The sequence below is a fragment of the Chaetodon trifascialis genome, chromosome 4, assembly GCF_039877785.1.
Source record: "Chaetodon trifascialis isolate fChaTrf1 chromosome 4, fChaTrf1.hap1, whole genome shotgun sequence".
Taxonomy (NCBI): domain Eukaryota; kingdom Metazoa; phylum Chordata; class Actinopteri; order Chaetodontiformes; family Chaetodontidae; genus Chaetodon; species Chaetodon trifascialis.
In genome coordinates this window covers 8,427,416-8,447,370 of record NC_092059.1, presented here as the reverse complement: position 1 = coordinate 8,447,370, position 19,955 = coordinate 8,427,416, and the positions used below count along the sequence as shown (strand labels likewise).

Genomic DNA, 19,955 nt, shown 5'->3' with positions numbered 1-19,955 from the left:
ATATCTATTGTCTGCTCTGTTCCCAAACTTTTGTGTGTTTAACTTTAACTGTTTAACTGTTATTTGTAGGTTGGCAGAATAGAGCACCCACTCTTAAAGCGTAGAGAGGGGTTAAATACGCAAAAATCATCTTTTCTCGTTGCGGAGGTATTTGAATAATCTTGAATAAAATGTGTTTACATATAGTCATGCAGTCTTTTAATCCTTTTTGACTTACACAGTATGAAGCAGCGCTAAGGAACACAGGGGTATATGTGAATTAACGGTATGGAAGTACAAACAGAACAGAATATTGAAATTGCCCCCACGGGCGATTCTCGGCTGTGCTGTGGCAGCGAGACACTTCCTGGTGCTGCTCCATTTTATATGTATGAAAATCTCTCACAGATCCATGATATACATTATAGATGAGGGCTCCCGTTCTGCACTCCAGTCACTGGAGCAGAATTTTCCATGATACGCACCCCACCTCCACCCCCAGCCCACACTACTGCCCACTCCTCTCCTCTCTTTCTCTCATCCCTCTCTCCATTCGTTTCTCCTTCCATATGCCCTCCCATTGGAGTGTTGTTTCATCCCTCACCAGCTCCCTTTCATCCCTCTCCAGCCCTTTGGTCTCTTATCATTTCATCCTTCCATAAGTCAAACCTTACATCTTTACTTCCACCCATCCGCCCTTCCTTCCTTCATTTATTCCACCCCTCCTCCATACCACAGTGCGAGCGAGCGAGGAACATGTGACCAGTGAGGTGGGAGCCTGCTGGGCCTCCCCCTGCAGTGCCACCATACGTTGATTTGCCTCCTCCAGCTCCATATTGATTTTGTTTTAAACAAGGGAAAAATACAAGAAGAATGAGGTGCCAGAGGTGACATGAAATAAAAAAGAGGTAAAGGGGAAAGGGAGTGAATGGAGAGGAAAGAGAAAAGAGGAAAAGTCCTTCTATGTATCAAATCTATGAGTTGGGTCCCGGGTGGGTTCTGGGTATTATTAGGAGGTTACTGTACAAAGGGTGAACTCAAAAAGAAAGGGAGACACACAGCAGAGATGAAGAGAGAGAGAGAGAGAGAGAGAGAGAGAGAGAGAGAGAGAGAGAGAGAGAGAGAGAGAGAGTATGAAATCCTTTATTTAAAAATCTTTTTTTTTATTCCCACCCTTTGCTTGCTAAATGGGCTCTGGGGTTAGCTATGTGGCAAATGCATCTCATTCTACGTCATGGTACAGTTCCTGCCTTAAAATGATTCTCTGCTTAGTTCAATTTAAGTTGTGTGCAGAATAATCGATCCCTCCATTAATTCTACTTAGCTGAGCTTCACAGTACAAGCCTGGGCTTGACTGGTCCACGAAGGCCAGCGCTGCTGAATGGCTGACCTTTACACGGCTCGGACTGCCATTGATTTTCAGCAGGACTTATTTCATGAACTGGGGTTTGGGACAGGGCACCCAGATGAAGATGAACTATGAGGCAAAATCAGTTTCTTTGGCCCTTTTCATTTTCTCTGCACTCGCATCTCTTATTTCTCTCTTTTTCCTCTGTCCTCCTCGGAATCAGTACTCTACACCTTATTGGCTGATCTCTGTGGGTGGCATAGTCTGAGAGCAAATAAAGCGTCCCCTGTGTGAACTCCTCCCCCCGTCGAGCTAAGAGCCCCCATGTCCTGTCAGTGAAGTGTGGGTGTGTGTGTGTGTGTGTCTGCTTTGTGTTCGCGCTTAAGTGTCCGTGTGTGCGTGTTTCTGTCTGTGCTTGAGTGTATGGTATATGTAGTTTACATTGTGTACGTGCTTTAGGGTGGCTGTCTCTGTGACATGGCCCCTTGGTATTTTCAGTTAGGAAATAATGCAAAGCAGAGAGTGTGAACAAGCCATTAGAGCTCCCAGGACTGCCCTCAGAGCCAAAGAATTGAGGAAAACAATCCTAACCTCCATGAAACGACAGGCACAACACCTACCTCACGACTGCCGGGGTGAGGAGGAGGGAAGAGAAAGAGAGAATGCATCTCAAATCCCAAATGTAATTTCAGTAGGATTTTAAGGTCCTATATTGCACAGTGTTAAACCTTTAAGTCCTAATTGTTAGACGAATGTGCTCAGATGAACATCATTAAAATGAATAAATTAATAAATAATAAAAGCTAAGACAAGGAGGGTGGAAGTGTAGGAGGCTTCTGAGTGTGATTTAGCTGGAGTTCATACAGAGTGCACAGTGTCTCCCTTTCTTCTTCCCTGTCTTTCTCTTCTTTGCCTGCATTAGCTGTATATCAGTGACTGTTGACTGTAAAAAACATATTTAAATTTAATACCCGCTCATGAATAGATGCATGCATACAAATGTCCCTGGATGGTGGGAGGCATGAGGGGCAAGTGAGGTGATGGGCTGTCAAGGATGCTGCTGTAAAAATAGAGGAGGATAAGGTGTGAGGATGGTGGAGGGGATGAGAGGGATGGACAGCTGTGTAGCTTTCTCATTTCACCTCGGGCATCACAACTGGATGATATGGCCTATTCTGCAATAGCGGTCTTCAGGGGTCCACTTGGTTCAAAGAAACCCAACCCAAGAACAAAGTCAAATTGGGTCCAAATTATTCTGTGCTGTGTTTCTATATGTAATATCCATGTGGATCCAGATGGACTCCATCAGCTATGATCACATGCTACGTCATAATCTCATGGCAGTCAAGCAGGAGAAGATGTTTTAGGAAGTCAGTGCTGGTGTCGGTGTTCCTTCTCCGTTTGGATTGGATGTAATTATCCTCTGATCACTTCAGGTCAGGTCTGACTGTGTTCAGGCCCCTTCTTTTAACAATATTTTAGCTGGTTTTGCTGAACTAAGACGCCCCTGCCCTCCTGTTCCTAACCATAGATCCCTCTGCAGTCTAAGTGCATCCTGGAGCATCTATTCCTCCATTTCTTCAAACGTTCCCACCTTTCTGAAAGTCTGAAACTTTTTATTCCCTCTGCGCTCAAAATTTGACCAAATTTAGACCCACGTACAAAATGTTGCCCCAAACCACATCCTCTCACCCCCTCCAAACCCCACCAATGAAATAAGCCACCCAAGGCCATGGGGAGGTAGTGTGGATTGGGAGTTGGCAGGGACACTTCCAATGTGTTTTCCGCTCCAGTGCTTCTTGTTCTCACTTCGTCAGAGTGTGTTTGCTGCAGATCGGGAGAAATGGCGAGAGGTCAGCCCGGTGTGCTGCTTGTCTGGCCCTCAGGTTCTGTGCAGTTCAAGGTTGAACCTCACATTGAGGGAGGCTTTTGTGTTTATTTAGCAAACAACTTGACTGTGTTGCAGCGTCAGACTTGGGAGGAGGAGGAGACGAGGGACGCGACTAGAAGACAGGCCTATCCCTTTTGTTTGATAGTGAATGTGCTTATGGACAAGCAGGGATTTTCTCTAAGTGTCAGGATGAAACATAAGCAGGCTTTACAGCCAAGAGCTGGAGTAGTGGGAGAGTGATGGAACCAGCAGAAGTTGCAGGTGACTGAGTACTGTGTGCATGTCTGTGTTTGTGTGTCTGTGTATGTGTGTATTTGTTAAGTGTGTGTATGTGTCTGTGTTTGTGTGTGTGCATGTGAGACGTGGGTTATTGATATGCTGGGAATCAAGCTCGGAGCAGATGGACAGAGCAGGCTGGGCCTGTGTCGATCCTGTGAGCTCTGGCTCCTTCTTGCAATCCCCCCTTTGATGGACACAGACACACATACAGAAAAACACACACACACACACACACACACACACACACACACACACACACACACACACACACACACACACACACACACACACACGTGTACCAGGCTACAGTGCAGGGTCCAGATTTCACCAACTCGATAATGGTCCTATAGGATAACAAATTGTCCATCATCCTATCATTAATAACCAGTATGTCATACTGATCTGTAGCTATGGCAGATGTGGCTGGTTAATGAGACCGAATGGAGAAGTCCTCCAGTGGCGTATTGGAGTAGACAGCAGGATTTGGGGAAGAGGGTGTATAGACTGAAAGCATATGTACAGTGAAATGGAGAAGAGTTGTGGTTGATTGAGGAAAGCATTGTTTCAGTATCTACATTTCTGACATAGGTTTTTTTTTGTCTTCCTGTCTCCATTTTTGTGTGTCTCTCTCTTTCTGGCACCCTTCAGACTTCTCTCCAATTCAGAGCCAACATGCTTGGCTGTGTCCCTATCTCCCTCCCTCCTTCCATCTATCTCTATCCTTCCTCTGGCTCTTCTCCTCATGGTCCTCTCCCCTCACAGGAGGGGTGGCATAGGGAGTGGAGGGGTAGAAAAGTGCAAGTGCTGGTGAATTGCTAATAGGCAATCATAGTGCTCAGGACAAGGATGCCTACTAGAGGTCTAGGGACCATTAAAGAAACGTCAACTCGGCATAGGTATGGCAAGAATTATGAGTCAGTGGGCAGGCAACACTTCTTGGCTCCCATTGGTCAGGGCGGCAGGCCGTAATCTGTCACAATCCTGGAGTTGCTGTGACAGCAGCAGGAGCATTCTGGGCTCAACACAGAGGGTAAAGGAAACATGCAGCTAAGGGGTGTGTGTTTGTGTGTGTGTCTCCATCTATAAGCCTGTATGAGTGTGGTTGAGTGCATATAGGGCTATGCAAAAAGTGGAAAATATACAGAAGCTGACATTATGTATCATTATGCATGACTTAAATTAGTTGTCAGTGGTAGCGCACCCCCCTACGATGAATTATATCTAATCCTAAATACAACCAACTAATCACAGCACTTGCGTCATTTCTGTGGGTTTAATCCAAACTGGGGAAGCGAAGTCCGCATTGTTCCACCTTGCGGTGTTAAGCGATGTTATTAACCATGCGTACCCATTTGAACCCAACTGAAACTGCTGCTCTCTCTAGCTTGCTGGTGCAGCCCTGCTACAGAGGGGAAAAACTGTTTGTGTATGCGTACTTTGGTTTTGCAGAAGAAAACAAAACAAAATGTAAGCAGTGTTAGAAAATAACTGCAGCTTTGAGAGGAAACAGGAGCAGTTTGTGTCATCATCTGAAGCACAACCATGTCATAGAATATGATGTTATGTATGGCTGAGAATGAAGTGATGAAGGCAAACCAGACACTTTTTGTCGAGTGCGCAAATGTTTGGTAATGTCACTCCACACCCACAGATGGAACAACAGAATCCATACATATCTTTTTATATCTATTTATATCTATTTCTTATTTTGATTGTCTCAAAATGTATTACTTTCATTCTGTATTTTAGCAAACAAAACCTTACAGAGTTCTAAACTACAGAATTTAACTCAATTGTAATTCTTAACTTTCTGGTTGTTGTTCACTTTATTGTATTTCAAAATATATTGTTTCATTTATTCTTACTGAGGTTAGTACTAGAATTAAATTCTGCTCTGGATTTCAGGTCATATCCAGCCCTAAGCGCACATGCGATGGTGTGTTTGCATGCTGTACATGCTGTTGTACATCATTATCGTAGTTGTAACTCACTGACGGTCAGGCAGAACATAATCTTCAAAGCAAATATCAAGGCAGTAGCCAGATAGAGAACATGGCGTCAGTGCATAAGGGCACCTTTAAGCATTAAAGCCTCGCGCAACTCTAGATCTGTAATTCTGTTCACGGAACATATCCTGTGCCATTTCACTACTTCCTGCTCACTCCGGACCCTCACAGTGGCGCATGCTGGGATTGGCATGATGTTGCCCTTCTGAAGCCACTGGGTTGGGTCTGTCGTCATGATCTTATCTTTCTAAGGACAGTTCCTCAAAATGAACTGAGGAGCGTAAACCACTTCAAACAGCGAGCAGAAAAAGAGAGAGCGAGAGTGTCTGTGTGTGTGGGAGAGATGTGAGCCCACCAAAAGCTTAAGCCTCCAGTGTGCTGTGCAGATAAGATTCATTAGATAGGTCGGTAAATGCAAGAGAGAGGCAAAGCGAGGCAGACACAGAGAGAGAGAGAGATTGAGCTTGCTGCTGCTCCAGCATTTGTTGACACAGATTTACAATGAGTCTCCCACTGCTTCACGCATTACAGTAACACGCCATGTCAATAGCTCTCTGGGCTTGAAAAGCAGCCGTGCCAAAGATGTCTGGGAGTGATGCCCTTCCCCTGATAACCAAAGTGTGGCTCATAAGTCAGGAAGTGGAGTAGAAGGAGGGGCAGGAGAGGGAGTGAAAGGGATTTTTTTTGGTCTTTTTGTTTCTCTTTTCCCTTATTAATAAATCCCCACCCACTCTCTCAATCTCTACATCTTCTCAAGCATCTTTTCATTAGTTTTCCATTTTCTGTCACTTCTCTATGATCCTTTCCCTCTCCCCTTCTCCATCTCTCTTAGTCTCTTACCCTCTCTCCCTCTGTTTCTCTTTATCTCTTGGACGCCCCGCTACAGGCTCAGTAGGACAGGATTTAGGCATTAGCTCAATCCCCCTATCTACTCCCCCTCATGATTGCACACTGTTTCTGTCACCCACATACCCTAGTCCACTGCACAAGTCTTGTAGGACTCAGAGTCTCTTATACAAGTGCTGGTGGAGAGCTTATACTCCACAAGACAGGAAGACATAATCAAGTAGACGGACAAGCGTGGCGTGAGATCGAAAGACAGTGTCTGTGTAAAGGTTTGGGGCAGTGGTAAGCCAAGGCAGAGGTGGAGGGCTAGATTTTGATATGATATTTTGAGTTAATCATACTTTATATAGACGTAATAAAGAGTTCGATGAGAATCAACATCAGCTCATGCCGTGCAGCTCTGTCTGCTGAGTCATGGGGCGCCTCAAATGAGGTGGTTTTGATGTGTGACATTCACCTTCATGAAATCTTGATGAGAGCCGAGTTCTGCTGTCTGTGTAATGAGGGCTGTAGCAGTCAGACAGCTGGCCAACCACTTCAGCTAGTAAAGCTATGATAATAGCGAGGGTTGGAAAGCCTTTTGGAAAGCATTCGGTAGATGAACTTCAGGCTGTTTCTGGGAGGCAGTTAGTGTTTTGGGGGAAGAGATAAACAGGAACTTGGATGGCATCAGACAACAGAAGGTCTAATGGTCTTAATCAGAGATGTAGTAGTGGTGCTAGTAATAATGGTACTACAGATTGCACATGTTTGTGAGTTAGCTGTGGCCTCATTGCTAATTCGTGTATTACAAGACGCATTTAATGTAACAGATGGATATCAACAGTTTTGTTCCAAAAGGAGCTACTCAGCCTTTGAGAAAAACAACACCCGTACAAAATAAGCACAAAGCAAAAAACAAATTACGCTTTCTAAACAAGAGCCTGCGTTTTTCTTATCTTTGAATCGCTCGACTTACTTTTAGAGAACGTAAGTTCGTGTTTTTTTCTGTGCAAAATGGATGCAGCATTATGGAGTAGACCTTCGCACGTACAGATGTGATACGGACTAGCTGAGGTCTGCAGGTGTCTGTCAGTCCATGTCAGCGCCTCAAGCTCTAAATCCTGTTGGTTCTGATAGGAATCCCAAAGCTTATAGTGGCTGCCATCTCCCCAGCACTGACTGATGCTTCTTATCAGGACCACCACACTGCTGCCGCCAGCACATTTTCACATATGGGTAAATTAGAACTCACTTGCGCAAACATTTTCTCACTTGCATTCAAGCACATATATGAACGTGCTCACATAGATTCAGTATATTCAGGGCTGCGAGAGAATTAGTACATCAAAGGTACTGCAGTACATCAGTCAGGCATGCACATGCAGATACCCTCTCACACGTACATGAACACATCATGTGTATGTCAGCATGCACTGCGTATTGAACCAGATCTTGAATTGCAGAAAACCCACATTTGAATGTACAAAACTCCTTGAGATGTGTAGACATACTCTTTTGTGCTAAATATGTGCTAAATTTTTTGCACCTTGAGGATAAACCTACAGTTTGTGGTAATGCTGAAATGATTTGTTTGTCAGATAATTGATAGGTCTATCAACAAAGAATGGATTTCCTGTCTCTCAAATATGAGGATTTGCTGCTTTTCTCAGTTTCAAATTATTGTCAAATTAAATATCTTTGGGTTTTGCATTATCAATTTAAAAACATCACCTCTGGCAGTGTGCAGAATGCCACCATAATCACCTCTCTCCTATACAGGTGTAGACAATAAGTCCACCTTTGTCTAGTTTAAATACTCCACAGATAATTTTCCATGTAAGGAGTGAACTCTTCTCTACCCAGGGGAACCACTGTAAATTATGTTGTTAAGAAGTAAACCCTTGGTACCCTTTTATTACAAGGACTCTTAACATTGTCATAGTGTTTTATTAGCAGAGTAAAAAGGTTCTTTTGTTGAAAAAATGCAACAAGATGAGGTCTCCCTCTGCAAAACTATACGCTATAACGGCATCACATTTTCATGTAAAAGTGGTGAGTAAAAATGTAAAAATGTCATTTCACTTCCAGTTAATTTACAACATTAAGAAATAGTTTATTGCCAAGCTCGAGTCAGCCTTTAAAATTTGATCTTCGTTTGGAATTTGTGAATTTTTTTATTGTTAATGAACAATATTATGATTGCAATGAAGCATATGATAACTGTAAATCATTACACCAGACTCTCTCTCTGCTCTCCGTGTCTCCCTCCTACTGTATACAGTAGAGATTTATTTGTCAAAGCTGGGGGCCCCCAGACAGCCACCACTCAGCAGTCCCTCAGATCAATAATTGGAAATATTAATTATATCAGCAGAGATGGCCCAGTTAGAGGGGACTGTTTATGCTCCTGTTACTGAGCAGTGCAGCAACATGAGCTTTGATGGCTCACTAATACGTATTAATGATCCCAGGACAAACATTACTCTGTATTAAACCTGAGTGAAAGCCGGAAGACATCGCACATATATTGTATGGCTATTAGAGTTATTTTATTGCAAGCTCTGTAAGTAAGTGCTTTTGCATAACTGTTGTAAAAAGACTTTTACTACTGAGAGATGAGCTCTTGCGAAACCAGGGCCAGATTTACTGCACTTCTATTTCTACACACTGCATTCACCTGTAATGGAGCCTCCTGTTTTTGGATAATATGAAAGTTAAAGACTAGCAAAGTTTCGGGCTTGGAAAGGCACCAGGTCTTTGAAACCCTTTCCAAAGCAGCATTATTGTCTTGCTACTGGCCCTCTCTGGGGTTTCAGCAGTGTGGAGTCTGGGACTCTGTACTGCTCAATCCTGCTAAAGTCTACTAGTCATGAACTCATTACTGTCGTAGATAGTGCCAACAGTAGACTCTAAATCCTCTACACTACTAACAGGCCAAGTCCTGACTACAGTTCCTTCACTTGCTCTGTGTAATTTGAAATCAGACAGTGGAATGTCTTTTGTGGCCTGAGCCCAGGGCCTTTGGTCCCTTTTGTGGCTAATAATAGTTTCAGTGGAAAGGCGTTTGCTCTCCAACCAGGCCAAACTTTACCAGGATACTGAGGTCAGAGAAAGCATCAAACTGTTGTTCACTAGCTGCTCTAAAACTGGTCAGATTTATGCTCATCAGTTTGTTGCTAGTTTTGGTGAAAAAGTAGCAAACCATTGATTTTGAAGACTGGCTCACATAAGACAGACAAACCAACAGGCAGTGTGGGTATACCAGGCCTATTGCACACCACATTATATACTGTACGCCTGGGGGTTTCTATCTCACCCTCCATATGAAACAGCAGCATACTAGTGCTAAGAGCTTTAATTCAACTGACTGGAGGCTCATCTGGGCAAATGAGAAGGCTTAATAAAAGCATATGGAACTGTAGATTTGTCGAAGCCCTAGAGCAGCACAGTTTGTGGAGCGAGAGAGAGGAAGACCAGGGCTTGCACAACGAAAACAAACACTGTGTTTTCTACCAGAGGAGGAAAATGAAGAAGGTTGTGAAGCCATTGACCTGTTTGGAGTCATCAGAGAAGCTTGTTTAATCACTCTATTTGTAAAAAGGTCACTCAAGTCCTCATAACAGTGCATACCAAGTCCGGTTTTGCTGTTTCTTCAACACAGTATGTACAGAATTTTACAACTTGTCACCAACATGTGAATGCACCGTAGGCTAGCACGTGCTATATGACCACATGATCACACATGGTTCACTGTGTTCCTTTTCCTATTAAACCCACACAGCTCACGTGTCTGCAAGTTTGTTTTCATACGGAAAAATCAGCAAAATACTAGAATTATACAATATGGGCTGAAACATGCAGCTACAGCTGTTTTTTTCCTTGTGCCTCACCAAATTCAAATAATACTGATCAAATTCAGAAAAAAACAAATATTTGTAGGAGATAAATTGCTTGTGCTCCACTGAATATCATATTGAATTGAGAACATCCCTTGCATTTATATTTTTAAAAATGCAGTCTTCATTATGGAGGAATGTCATGCCTGGTTTAGTAAATCTTGTTTGATAAAGCAACGCACATGAGTCGCATTCACGTCTTCAGGTAGATAAACATGGCAAGCAAACAGAATCATCAGGACAGGACTCAGGACTCTCTCCATATCTATTCAAGTTTAAAGCACATTTTCATCTTTTGCCCATTTGGTCAATTTATAATTGATGTCCTCCACCCCCCCCAAAAAATGCAAACAGTACATTTGTAGCAGGGGCATCTTTAGGGAGGCAGGTGGTTCATTTGCAAATATACAGTGTTTATACAGTGAGGTGGTGCTGTTTGAAAGTGAAAGGCAGGAGGGTGGAGTCAGAGCAGGAAAAACGCCACTCAGTGGCGACGCAATCTTATCTAAGAGTTTCAGGCAGCTTTCCCTCTCTCACTTTCTCTTTCTGTCTATACGCACTCTATCTCTTGTACCCTTCTCTCCACCTCTTGTTGTCTTTCCCCAATCTCTCCCCTTCTCCTCCACCTCCTCCTCCTCCTCCTCCTCCTCCCACACCTAACCACTCCCTTCACCCCACGAATAGAGGGTTGAAAAACATTCCAGTTGAAACACATGTTGTTATTTGTACAGGAAGCAGCAGTGATTTTTCACTCTGTTCGTTGTGGCTGTATTGAGAAGCTAGTAGCTCCAGCCCACAAACGACTGTGAGTGAAAATGTTCCCCACATTATCTGGAGTTAATGAATGGTCTCCTTGGCAACAGCAGCACTTAATACATTTTACTTAAAGTTAGCGGCCTGTGCATGTGTGAGCATGCATATAGTACAAGTGTGCTTTGCAATGTACACTTAATTTCTGCTGGAATTACACAATTTTTTTTTGTATGTGTTCAACGGGAATGGAACAAACTGAGAGCCAATCAGTGGTGACTGTTCAGGACCATAATGCATTGCTCTCGGGCAAATAAATAGACCATTAAGCTGGCATGTTGGAGGCTGAACAGTAACTAGCTTTGGAGAGAGCTGCCTCCCACACATAGGCACCCTGCAGAGACGGCTGAGATCATAGCCTGGTAGAAGAGCCACAGCCGCGGATTTGGCCTCCTCCATCGTGCATTTGAAAATCAACTGGCAGGATGGAAGCATCTTTTGTCCGTCTGACATGTCAAAGGCAAATTCAAAGATTTCCTGTGTTGTTGTGAAGGAGCAGAGGGTTGTGAAGTTATCTGTGAATTTGTCTTGCGGATGTTTTTTTACCCCCCATTTGGAGGTGTTTCTGTCTCAGAGGTTGCTTTGAAACACGTGTGCGATAGTGTCGCGGTTGATTCTGTAATCTATCCGTACACGCTGTGGAGCAGTGCGCCCTGTGGCTTGGCATTAGCATACTGTAGGGTTACTTTGCTCGTGTTGTACAAGGAAAAGAAAGCACTTGTGGATGGGGAGGGAGAAGGATGGGGAGCGAGCCAAGAAACAAGGAGCTAAAAGCTCAACCTTCACAAGCATAACATCCTCCCTGTTTTCCTACAAAGACTCAGCCGGTGCTAGTTATTATTTACGATGGGTAAATTTATGGAATAATTTCAGTGAGGGAAGGTTACTCAGTTCCTCAAGGTGAAAATGGATACATTTAGCACTTAATGAATCGGGCCTGGGCCTCTCCCCCATATATCAGCATGTTATTAAGACATTTTAAAATCCCATTATGGTGTTTCTCCTTGAACATGTCATGCTTTTATTGGACTGCCCTGTCTTTAAATGTGACCTTTTCAGCCCCGCTGTGGAATCGAACAGTAGAAGAGATACATGACGGGGAGATGGAACAAAATATACATATGTACTGTTGGCATAAAGATGTCAGTGCTGAATGGTTTTCAGTGATCTGACTGGGATGCCCATTAATGGGAAATGGTTTCTATCAATGAAAAGATGCTATAGCAGCTACAAATGGTTTACTGTCGTAAGAGGTTGCTTTTATGTTCCAGTAATCTTGTTATAAGTTTGTGCCATTTTGGCCCCAATTTTATGAAAATGTGTGGGCTTTGTTTTGTTTGCTTACATGTATTTGTTTTGGACTGAATCATGGGAGGAGGGGCACTGGCATTATATTCTGCAACAGTAAATGTATATATATATATATATTATATGTGTGTTGGGGTCGGTGTATAAACAATATGTGTGCTAATATGTGACTCGCAGGCAGATTCAGTTTAAAAGAACGACGGTGCTTCAGCCGAAACCAACACATTATAAATCCCAGATACATCTTTGAAACTTTTCCTCCTAAGAAATCGCGCACGGAGTCTGGTGAAATTGTTCAACTCGAACAACAATAATGAAAAAAGAAGGAGTTAAAATTGGGGAAGGAGGAGAGCGTGACACAAAGACTGTGATGACAGAGGCATCTAATCCAGGCAATGCCATTCTTATCAGGGTCCAGTGGATTAGAGTGAGCCTCCTAACCAGAGAATCCTTCCCAGCCAGACACTCTCCACAGCCCAAGGGCCTGGATCAATAGGCCTGCATTGATTTCTCTCCTCCTGTGGCTGGATTCACTTTTATTAGGACTGCCTCGGCCTCTATCACTCAGAAACACATATGCGGCCTTGCAGCTTCTCCATGCACCTGTCATGAAATACCACAAATGCGAACGGACATACAGATACACACACGCACGCACACACACACACACACACACACACACCCTGTTTATGTGTGAAAGAGAGCTGAGTTGTTTTGTTTACACCGAATAACCGGCTGCAGAAACACTGTAGTGTCAAGTGGACTTAGTTGCATGATGGTGTTTTGCTTTCCTCTCCGGCCAGTGCACTTTGATCAGTATCGCAGAACAGCTATTAGTATGGGAGGGAGGGCCTTGACACCTTTGGTTTGTGGCCTCTTGCTTTACCAACGACAGCTCGAGTCGCCAGCGCTAACCTCTCTGTTGCTCTTTCTTCTCTCTCCTCCAGATGACTCGCCCCATCCAGGTGAAACCGGCTGACAGCGAGAGCCGTGGAGGTAGTTGTCTTCTTTTCTTCATCATTTATTCATGTCCCTTTTCATCTGCCTTATCTAGGCTAATTCTTTTCATTCTTTCCCTCTGATCTCATCTGTTCCACTGCTCTCAATGCAATATTTCTTAAGCCAACACTCTTTTTTTATCTTATCCCAATTCCTTTTGTTCTCATGTTGCTGCACTTACATACATAATGTTCTCAGTTCGATCGTTGCAAAAAAAGTTTTCCCAAATAGCTTAAAGCAAACGGTGTCTGAATGTATATTAAACACATTACATGACATAAGACAGAGGATTGATGTCATTTTGGTCTGACAGCCTGTCTCAGCAGTTTGTAACTGCTTAGTCGAAATGTCTGTAATCTCATCTCACACAGATTATAGTTTTTGTGTTTGTTTCTGGTTTAAATCTACCAAGTTTGTGGATCAATCTCACATGGTCTCATCCTGCGTGTGCCCTTTACTGTAATTGATTAAAGAGTCTGTGCTATTGAAAGTTTGTAGGGCTCTGATAGGCTTCCCTGCTGCAATTATTGTTCACTATGCCAAGTACATTATCATTGCACAGTAAATTATATAGTGATTAAGCTCAATACTCAAAGCCATAGCCACGCAAAGTGGGCCACATGTTAAAGCCCACACTGCTTGGTCTGTGTGCATTAGAAATGCAAGAGTAAACGGTATAGAGGGAGCGGAAAATGGAGCAGGAGTACATACAGCTTGCCAAACAATCAATAAATTTGCAGGGTTCTTGCCAAGATCCTCATTACTTGGCCTTAATTCTGTCGTCTTTGATCTCTCCTGTTTTTGGAGGCTTTTCATTTACTCACTGCCTATCTGCATATATGTTAATGGGATGAGGAGACATCCTTCAAGTCAGTGGCAGAGATAATGAACCTTGCTGTTGTTTTTTGGTGAGCATCTCATGTGTCACCCCGTAACAAAGCCAAGTGCCTTTTTGTTGTTTAAAGGAGGAACACTGTTTTTTTCCCCTCTCATCCCGGTGGAAGGAGAGGGAGATGTGGAAAATGCAAGCGCCTTGCCAGCTGCATACAGCTGCCATGCTGCACTTCTGAGGCTTTACCCAAAAACCTCTGCCTGTTTTGGGTGAATTAGGATGGTTGGCCACTTTGGCTGCCTGTCAGATGCACACAATCTTCAAAGGACAGCATAACCTCTTGAGGTGGATGGAGGAAAGGACAATAAAGATCATTGTCAGTCCTCCAAGTTTTCTGTCTTTCCTTCTCTTTCTTTGTTTCTTCTTTTCTTCCTTCTCTCTTTCATTCTTTTCATTCCCTCCATCCGTTCATTCAGAGCTTTAGAGGAGTGGGGAGACAAGCAAAAGGGTCTTGTGCTGTCAAGATTGATGTCCCCTATAGCTCCATTGATTTTATCATTGTGGTGCTGTGTGTCCACATTAACAATGACACTCAGCTGTCTCTTTACTTGGTTTGAGTGGCCGGTTTTAGAGCTCCCAGGGCACTTTGGTCAGTATGGGGTCCTCTTACTGGCCAGCCATGGGGACCCCACTGAGGAACAAATGAGCGCTGGAACAGTCCTGAGAGTTGCACATCATCTTAAATGAACAGGTCAGAGTGGCGCCGCAGGGGCAATCAAACACTAGCGTGACTTTAACGGGGTAGGAGGTAGAAGCAAGAGGGGGGAGACAGCCAGGGAATGTGTGGAGGGGAATGGATCTCACTTTCATTTTTTAAATCTTGTATTCTCATCCTGCATCTAATTTTGCTGGCTTGAACTCTTTCTGTGATTATCATTGGCAAAGATAATTTTGGCTTCCTCCATATCTGGTTCTCTCTTTAGCTGCTCTTGCTTCTGTTAGCTGATGCTCTGTGCTGCTGAAGCTCCTCCATGGCCTACTTTTGCAAGCCTGAGCTTCTTATTTGCTGTAAAATACTGAAGAGGGTTTCATTGTGCTCCGTGTAATTTCAGGGTCATGTAATTATTGCTCCCCTTATTACATGTCGGCAAAACCGCTAAGATCTAATTTTTTGTTATTTTGATCTTTAGTTGACTGCCAGAATCCAGATCAAAAACTTTAGGACTACGACTCAGCACTGTGTACAGGAGCTGGAAGGGCGAATGCAAAAAATATTAATTAGCTGCTCAGTGCAGTGGAGGGAGGGACACCAGGGACAGACCCGCCCTGGCCTGCTCTCTCAGGGGCCACGCTGCTAGTCCGATAGGGGCCATATATTCCTCAGTGCACACTGTCACAGTACAACACACAGTCATACTAATTAGTCCCTTAATCTCATTATGAGGAGGACTGTTCAGATCACCTGTGCTAGTTGGCCGTCCATTAGGGAAAGACCTGTTACTGTGGTTTTATGCCTGCTGGACCTGCGCTCCTTGAGGAGCAACTCTTTGCTGTTATTAAGACCAGACAGACCAGATCAGTGTACTTTCCCTGGTTACTGTTACAGTAAAAAATGGTACTGCCTGCCCAAAGTCATCAAACAGGAAGACAATTGTACATATTCTTCTCAATAATTCCACTCAAAATTTGATGACTCCTGCACATTTGATCAAAACTGAGCGGTTTCCTGTTGGAGATGTTCATAACTTTCATCTGATCTGTAAAAATTACAGTACACCCAGCCACTTTACTGGCTTTAGTAAGGCCATACGAGTAAACCACCTCGCCTATAGAAATTAAAGGGAAGTATACGGTAGAGTAAATCCATCCAAACACTCTGTCAGCCCCTGCTGCCGCCTAACAAAGACACACTGTGAAATGAATATTAATGGCCAATCACCTACCTAATCTAGCAGAACAGCAGCCGTTACACATTGAGCCACCAGCACCGTGAATGTCTCCGTCACTGATGACGCAAACCGTTGTGGGATGTTTCTGTTGGGAAGACGTTTAAAGAGGCGCAGCGAGGAGGCAGCAGGGACCTGTCTCTCTCATTTTCTCCTCACAGGTCTGTGATATGAAATAGATTGATTTTCCATCACACATGGCACTGATGACTGGCACTGACTGCTGCTGATATTTCATTTTTGAAGGGCTGTTCAGTGCCTCCTTAGAGGGCTTGGCGTCCTTACACAGGATAAATCAGCTTTAACCACTTTGATTTCGTCCTAAACCCTTTACCAACGGCACCCCCCTCAGCATTCCGCCATTACTATCTGCCCGTCCTTGTTTCTTTTTTGTAGGCATTTGATTTTCTTTTATATCATCCTTTTTTTTTTTTTTAAGATCGTCTTAAAAGAGTCACGCTGCTCTCGGGCAAACTTGTTTTTCTGTTATGCATTTTCTGTTCCTGCGCTGCTCTTCACATTGCCCAGCTTAACCCATTGTCAAAGTTGAGAGCTCAGAGATTGTCCAGAAAGCAGAGAGAGGAGCAGGCTAGCTGTCAGCTGCGGCTCTGTTGGTGTTGCAGCAGGCCTGCCTGGCACAGCTAGAGCTACGGCCCACTGAGGAGGCCTGGGTTAGAAACAGGCTCTGGCATTATCAAGGCAGGCCTGCCGCCCACGCACACACCCACACAGAGAGGACACACAGGCACACATACATACCCATACGGCTCTGACACACTCATACGCACTCTCTCTCTTGCTCTCTCTCTTTCACACACATACACAGACACAGACACACAGTTGGAAGTTGGATGTATGTTGGATGATAATAGGAACACATGTGCACACACACGGCCATGTCCAATACAGGTTACATATTTACACACACACACACACACACACACACACACACACACACACACACACACACACACACACACACACACACACACACACACACACACACACACACACACACACACACACACAGTGTACACATATGCTGAATGGAATGGGTCAATTTTCTTTTCATGAGCTGTGTTTCATGTTGCGCGCCAAGAAGCGGCGTTGCATTGTGTTTGTGTGTTTACTCCAACTGAAGGACAATGAAAAGGTTTGCTCCAGTTCACTGAAATGTGACGGAACAAAGAGAGAGAGAGAAAGAGAGAGAGAGAGGGAGACAGACAGAACCAGAGCGAGAGGCAATAAGTTAAATGGAGAGTGAGGACAACAAAAAAGCAAAAAACAAAGAAAGAAAGAAAGATTGGGAATCTAGATTGAGAGCGCAGGTTTATATGCTCTGTTGCTGTTCTGCGCTCAGTTTTTGATGATGAATTTATCTGGCGTGAAAGACAACAGAGTGGTCCATGTATTAAACATCAGTGGCGTTCTCCTTTCCTTACTAGAGAGATGAGCTCCCCATGTCAGAGCAGCTCTGTAATGAACCAAGCAGGAAGGCCTCTAAGCTCCACTGATCCCCTTTAGAAAAGAGGAGGAATGAGGGAGAGAGGGGTAGTTAGAGGGAGAAGAATGAGGGGTGAAAAGACGAATGGTGAGAGTAGAGAGGTGAAAGAGGGGAATTTGTACTGAGACTGAATGTTGGAGAGAGAGCGCAAAATAAACAGAGCAAAGTGTGGATAAACCAGCTGAGAGGGAGGGGCGGCAGGGGTAAAGCAAAAAGCTGAACAGTATATCTTCTCCCTTTGGAGAGAAGAAAACATAGATTACTGGTCACAATGTGCTTGGCTGGGCATAAATGGAGAGATCTTGAAATAGTAGGGAGCATGTTCAGAGGTTGTGGGGATCAGGGTGAGCTAATCCAATGGTAAGGCCAGCTGTGGGTCACACATTCAGAGCTCACACTCCTTGTCCAAATCCCCTCTGGTGCTCTTACACAAACAATACTGATGTACAGGCCTCAGCTAGCCAAGAGTTCAGTCTGCTAAGTCCACCAAGCTGGCCTGGGATGTTCAGGTCACCCTGCCTGTAAGCTCTTAAATTTACCCTCACATCAGCACAGGCCGGTTTGTTTTGAAGGGGAGGGGTGGGGTGAATTTAGGTTTACAGGCGAGGGGGGAGAAAGCGGGAGAGCAACAGACAAACAGAGAGAGAGAGGGGAGAAAGAGATGATGAAATCATTTCTAGAGGGATGTGCTTTGCTCCTGAGGGTCAGATTGTGCTGAGGCTGACAGAGTTATGCAGAGTCAGTGGAAGAAGTAGATCACAACAATTCGTTAATACACTGGGTAGGTGGAGATCAATTAGCCTTATCTAACAAACTACTAATGATAATACCATTGCAAAACTTGCTGACGCGGCAAAGAACAACAGGAGGAAGCAGAGTGATGATGTAATGGATTTAGCGAGTCGAAAGATGCAGTATTTCTGCAAACACAGTGTCTCGTAGTCTTTTTCCAACAAAATACACTATTACTGCAACTTCTGTGGTACACTCAGTCAGCACATACGCAGATGGAAGCAGCAGCTACTTCCAGTGTGTGGACAAAATAACAGAAACATCTTACAATATTGCAAGTACAAGATCACAAATAGAAAATGACAAGAGCTAACGACAAAATGTTGACATTGTAAGCTTCACAAAGCCAGCATTCATTGCAGGGCTGTCGTATTTGAGCGTGTGATCTTCTTTAAAAATGCGCACATACATAAATTCAGTTAAACACACATTCATCCCCACTCCCCTTTTTTAAAACACACATCCCTTCCACTCTATCCCTTGTTCATTCGCGATGGTCTCGTAGCGTAGGCGGATCAGCAAAGGTTACTGTTGAACACAGAAAGGAAAGGTCAGAAATCATGTTTAGTTTTCCTGGGGCCGGGAGGTAATTCCAGCCAGCAGATTGTGTTCAGACGAGCAAGCAGGCAGGGCAGGCCAGTGGTGGAGATGCTCATGCAGAAGGAAGCTAGGCGGGGATGGGGACAAGGTTATCCAGTCAGCCACTGCCTCTCAGCCCCTCCGCTGTCACCCTTAATAACACCCTCTCCCTTATCACCGCAACAATCACCTTGAGAAACAAACTTGTCTTCTTTCAGAAAGGGATGGAGATGGGGGAGAGACGGCCCCCGTATGCATCTGGTCTGCCGTTCTCATTACAGCACTTCAACGTCTTTGGGGACAGACAGACTGCAGATCAATTTAGTGCTCAATTCTCTACACTTTATAATTCATTCTCCATCTCTATCGTTCTTGCTCTCTTTATCCCCCGTCTGGTTCTCCTGCCTCTTTCTCTGAACCTTTTGAAGGCATCAAAATATGTAGATGATGTACAGTAGTTGTCCACATTGCTGTGATAATAAGATCTGCACCACACAGATGTAGTGCTTTGATGTTTAAGTTGTCATTTTTTATATATATCTCAATATGAGTAAACAAAGAGTAAATCATTATGGCATTGATGGAAGATACCGTGACACATTTGACCACCATCTCTCTTTGGATATCAGTTAAGAAATGTTCTGTGGATACAACAGTATGTCCTCAAATGTGCTTTCTACAATTATGCTACATTCTGCACACATTCTGTATATATACTATATACACAGTATATACCGCCAGTAAACATGGTGATATGATGCTGATAAAAAAGGAATTACATGCTAGATTTTTTAACTGTAGCAGTCATATTATACTGTTCATTTTACAGGTAGCTGCCTGTTATGGGTTTGTGAATGCATGCAGTAATCTCACAGTGCTATTACACACTTCATAGAACCTTCTATTCACAGTGTGTGCCAGATTAGCACAGAGGCTTGCTATGCTAACTTACTTAGGA

The 19,955-nt window shown here is 43.9% G+C and overlaps 1 protein-coding gene across 17 annotated transcripts in view; it reads left to right on the top strand.

The window, feature by feature from the left end:
- Positions 1-19,955, top strand: part of celf5a (cugbp, Elav-like family member 5a) — a 185,627-nt gene that overhangs the window by 90,090 nt on the left and 75,582 nt on the right. For 15 of the 17 annotated variants that reach the window (XM_070960270.1, XM_070960265.1, XM_070960264.1 and 12 more), the window contains exon 3: positions 13,293-13,341. In XM_070960270.1, coding sequence (XP_070816371.1) covers positions 13,293-13,341 — 49 coding nt within the window. Of the gene's footprint in view, positions 1-13,292; positions 13,345-19,955 lie in introns of all 17 variants that reach the window. The other 2 variants (XM_070960263.1, XM_070960261.1) reach the window with 1 other exon arrangement.